This window comes from Diaphorina citri, unplaced genomic scaffold (assembly GCF_000475195.1).
Source record: "Diaphorina citri unplaced genomic scaffold, Diaci psyllid genome assembly version 1.1 scaffold6392, whole genome shotgun sequence".
In the NCBI taxonomy this organism is placed as follows: Eukaryota; Metazoa; Arthropoda; class Insecta; order Hemiptera; family Psyllidae; genus Diaphorina; species Diaphorina citri.
Genome location: NW_007383768.1, coordinates 1 through 4,834, shown reverse-complemented (window position 1 = coordinate 4,834; position 4,834 = coordinate 1). Strand labels below are relative to the sequence as shown.

Sequence of the window (4,834 nt, the reverse complement as noted above, 5' to 3'; positions counted from 1 at the left end):
AAAAAAAAAAAAAAAAAAAAAAAAAAAAAATCTGTTTGGTACCAAAAGTTGAGTCTTAATGAGCTCTTTACAATGATACCAAAATCACAATGGATTACCCAATTTTCCGGAAAATGCTTTTTAATGGTGTGATCCAATTCTTCAGCTTCTTCTTCTTCCTAGCCTTTTCCTATTTAAATAGGGTCGGTATTTCTTGTCAGTCTCTTCCAGGCAGCTCTATGTGTACCTCATGTTTAGATCTTGATTCACGCAATCTTTCTACCTTTTCTTCGGTCTACCTTGCCCTTTTCTCCCCCTCACTTCCATTTCCATTATTTAAATTTTGTATTTCTTTTTCAGATCTAAGGAAGCAAGCACGGAAACTGGAGAATGATATTGACGTTAAACTCACATGTCTGAGCAAACTGGGTACCGGGGCACATGGACTACGATCATCAGAGTCAGATACGGAGCCATTGCTCTCCGCAGATCACATGATCGAGTCCACAGCGTCTGAAATTGAAACACTCCTGACTAAGGTGGGTAAGAGGAATTATTAAAACACAAAAACCAGCCTGGTCAGGTTGGAGGGCAGTGCATCTCCATAGTAAGTGCTAGGTCTTTCCTTTGATTCCCTGCCAGGACAGATTTTATAGAAAAACAGACAAGGCTAGTTTCGGCTATGCTATCCTGTATTCCTTCCCTCTTATTAGCTTTCCCTCTATTAAATAATAAAAAAAGCGTAGGTAGGTAGGTAGTTGAAATTTTAACATGATGTTCTATCTATCTTTTTCTATCTCTCTTTCTTTTTCTATCTTTTTCAGTCTATCTTTTTCTTTTTCTATCTATCTTTTTCAGCTTTCCAATACCAATGACAAAATGAGTGACATAATGGCCGAGGGGGGTAAGGATGCGGCTGCCATACACACGCTACAGAGACACAAGGAAATACTCGAGGACTACAAGAAGGAACTGAGCAAAACAATGAGCAACATTCACTCGCGTAAAGAGCGGGAACAGCTGCTGCACAGTGTGAGAAAAGATATTGAGTAAGTGTTGATATTGAATGTCTAGCTGGGGGATGTTAAACAGGGAGTAGACCAGCTTAGTCTGGCCGGGGACTGTAAACAGGGAGCATATGAGCAGCCTGAATTTCCCTTGCTAAAGAAATAGAAAAGGTTGAGTGCAAAGGGCATCCACTCCTAAAATTTGTAGTCAGAACCAAATGTCAGCCTAAAAGCAATAACCCTAAACTTTAGGGTTATTGCTTTTAGGCTCTAAAGCTTATTGAGTGACTGACAAAAAAACGCCGAGCCCATCTGAACATGGGGAAAAGATGTCAACCGACTTATAAGTATGTACTTGCCTACATTATCTTGTACTTTTTTTTTGCAGTAGTTACAAGAATTCAGCTTCCGGACTCAATCGAAGAATGGACCTGTATCTCAAGGAGAATGAACATATCCGCATGTAAGTAACTCACTATGACTGATAGTTGGTTCAGGCAGAGGTGTTTTATCTCTTGGATTAAGCATAAGCAATCTCATTGGTTAATTAAAAAAAAAAAAAAAATGCAAAGTTAAACTGAGTTTAAGCTGATTGTGGCTCTGGACATAAGACAGTTGATAATATCTTGGTTTCCTTCCTTTTTCAGGTCAGACCGGCTTGTTTCGGACCAAATCAACATTGCTATGGACACCCGAGAACATCTCACATCCCAACGACTCAATCTGAAACGTCTCCATACCAGACTGCACGATATTTCCTCCAAATTTCCCCTCCTCAATGCTCTCATGACGAAAATCACAATGAGGAAGCGAAGAGACTCGGTGATTGTGGGCCTTGTTGTGGGAGTGTGCACGTTCCTAATTCTGCTGTATTCATTCCATTGAGAGTTTTGTGATGTTCGGTCACCGGAAAGGTTTACTTCCTCTTTTTGGTGTGATGAAGTGAGCTCTGCATTATTGAAGTATTAGTGAGGAAAGGGGTTGTAGGGTTCTTAATATGTACCTACTCCAGTATTCCATTGAGAGAGTTTTCTGCTGTAACAGAAGCGTAGTCTATATGTAGGGTGCGTATGGCGGCCATACGCTCAAAATTTCAACACCTCTATAGTCTATTCAGATTCATGGAACTGGGAAGGTAGGTACCTTCTTCTGCGGCTGTTCTACTACCTAACCTCTTCTGGGCTTCAACATAGCAACGAGTGTCCATGATAAAGTAAGTCTAATTAATGTATTGACCGTTGCAATGAACTCTCGAGAATATGTAAGGTATTAACCAAGTCATTAAAAATACCAAAAGTAAGACTAATGATGGTTAAGCTAACAGGCGGTTCCCTCTGGCAAACCCCTTAAAAAAAAAAAAAAAAAAAAAAAAAAAAAAACTGAAATACTCGTACAAGGTTTTTTTTCGACTTTCGGAATCGAACCAAGGACCTCTTGTATGGCAAGCAAAGTCGACCATCAGCAATATTATTCAGAATGGGAAAAACCCTTATGCTGGGGTTAACCACCTCGGTATTATTGAGATGAAACTAGGATTGCCCTATACTTAATACCCAGGTCAACCTCGGATTGAACTCAATCCTGAGACAATCCACGGTGGTAAAACTCGAGAGTTGTGATGAATCAAACAAACTAAAACGGGGGATCGAACCACCAATCTCCAGCTTCCACCTCCATCATAGACTCACCTGTGCCTCAACGTCCGAGGCCCACAGCCGCGAATTCTCCTCCATCTCTTTCTGCTTGGCCTCCATCTGAGCTCTAGCCTCCTCCACCGAGGCCAACAGTCGCTCCCTTTCACTCAACATCTCTTGTTGGGCCGCCAAATTGGCCTCGAGTTTGGCGGAAATTTGCTGCCGAATCCCGGTGAGGACCTAGTTGGAAAGAAAGGGAGGATTTAGTTTTGATTTAAAAAAAAAGTTATTATTTTTTTTATTTTTTAATTCTCATTGGATTGAATTATTGTAGTCTCAGAAAAAGTCCCTCCTCAACATTTTTTTTTTTTTTTTAGAGGTTTGATAGAGGGAACTGTAACAGCTAAAGTCTTATCGTCCCGAAATCGAAAAGATGGAAGACAGGACAGGAGAAAGCCAGCCGTTCCGAGAACGAACCCTATCCCTTCAGGATAAAATCCGCCCCGGGCGGGAATCGAACCCGCGGCCTAGGATATTTTTTTTTTTTTATCTTTTTACAATAAATAAAGAAAGAAGATAATAAAATGGTTTGGTTTTGATTTGGTTTCTTGGTTTTGATTGGTTGAGAGTTGGTTCATTGAAGGTCATGTCATACCTCATGTAATAGTCTACTGCGGGCTTCTTGTTCTGCAGTCCAGCGTGCTTCCTGCTTCTCCCACATACGGCGTGCATCCTCGCTGAAAATATCAACAAATATTATGTGGATTACACGCTGAAAGTATCACCAAATATGTATACTGCACTGTGAGTGGATTCTATTACTACTATCAGCGAGTTTTAGCAAACAAAATTAGCGTCGCGTTAACTGAACTCTTTAACGTTATTTGACGAAAACTCGTCTCTGCGCATGTGCCAAAATGAGTTTTTGTCAAATGAGGAGGTTCAGTTAATTTTGGTTGCAAAAACTTGCAAAAGATGTTTGATAGAGGGAACTGTAACTGGGGGCATTGGGGAGAGCGGTTCATAAAAAGGTAACCGAGGAAAATGTCAAGGTGTTATTGTCCCCAAAAGGAAGAGAGACGGAAGACAGGATAGGAGAAAGCAAGCCGTTCCGAGAACGAACCTTATCTGCTGTTAGTAGAAAGGTTCAGCTTGAATTTTTCGAAAACTTTGGTCTTGCTCAATTTTTTCGATTTTCAAAAAGGCAGCGTTTGTGTAGTTTTCCCTCTTCGAAGTTAAAAACAACGGATAAAAAATAATAATAAATGACAGTTTAACCTCAATAAAAAAAATAATCAAGTTAAAAGCTAAACCTCACTTCCTTCGTTCACTACTCACTGGAACACGAACTCCATCTCCCTCGCTCTCTGTCTCTCTCGCTCCAACAGCTGGCACAGGATAGCGTTCGCCTTGTCCATCTCTGTCCTTGTCTCTCTCTTCAGGGCTTCGTCCAGCTGGGTTTCCGCCAGTATGCGCGCCTCGAATTCCGCCAATAGTCGGCGGTCCTGAAGCATTTCCTCTTGGATTTGACGGGCCGCCTGTTTCAACTTCAGATGGTACTGTTTGGTGAGGAAGAGGCTGAAAAAAAAGGGTTGGAAGGTAAAAAAAAGGTACCATTTTTGGTCCAAATTTTCTTGGCCCCCAAAAAATATCTGGCCCCAGCATGGGACAGAAAAAAAAACCCAATCTGGGAATCCTGGGTCCCAGGTCTCAATATTGTTATTGTTGTAGCGGCTTTAGCTCTAGCCGAAAGGTGATGACAAAACAGAGAAAATATCTCTTTTTTTCTGCCAACCACCAGGGTGATGGTCTCTATCTCTAGCCATGTTTAATAGGCTCGTCCTGAACCGCAGTCAAACATCGTGAGGAATTGTGTTTGGTCTTTAAAAGCAGAGAGAACCCTTTGAAGAACTGCCAGCTAGCTAGGCTGGTTAGGGTTAGCTGTTCTTCTCCCTGTTTATAGTCGTACAGCCAGACACTAGTCTATTCTCTAGCTAGACTTGCCTAATATTATTAGTCACACACGATTTAAAATAGAATTAACTCAATCAACCCTTACTCACACACGGTTTAGACTTAACCCTTACTTACCCATGGTCCCTATTTCTCCGCCTTTTCTGCTCCATCTCTCTCTGAGCGAGAATCTCATCTATCTCTCTCTGAAGTTGACACTCTCGATCCTCTTCTAATTTCAGTCTATCGCACTTCTCTTGT

The 4,834-nt window shown here is 41.3% G+C and overlaps 2 protein-coding genes across 2 annotated transcripts; one reads left to right on the top strand and one right to left on the bottom strand.

Moving 5' to 3' along the window:
* The first annotated feature begins 203 nt into the window (after positions 1-203).
* On the top strand, positions 204-2,199 carry LOC103521966 (Golgi SNAP receptor complex member 1-like). The gene is made up of 4 exons (XM_008487069.3): positions 204-518; positions 838-1,028; positions 1,375-1,449; positions 1,634-2,199. Exons 1-4 carry the CDS (start codon positions 219-221, stop codon positions 1,869-1,871), a joined length of 804 nt encoding a protein of 267 aa, XP_008485291.3. The 5' UTR covers positions 204-218; the 3' UTR covers positions 1,872-2,199.
* A 430-nt stretch (positions 2,200-2,629) lies between these two features.
* LOC103521967 (trichoplein keratin filament-binding protein-like) lies at positions 2,630-4,828 on the bottom strand. Its single transcript, XM_026832390.1, has 4 exons — positions 4,712-4,828; positions 3,959-4,198; positions 3,276-3,357; positions 2,630-2,860 (listed from the first exon to the last, which is right to left on the bottom strand). Exons 1-4 carry the CDS (start codon positions 4,744-4,746, stop codon positions 2,663-2,665), a joined length of 555 nt encoding a protein of 184 aa, XP_026688191.1. The 5' UTR covers positions 4,747-4,828; the 3' UTR covers positions 2,630-2,662.
* Positions 4,829-4,834: the final 6 nt, after the last annotated feature.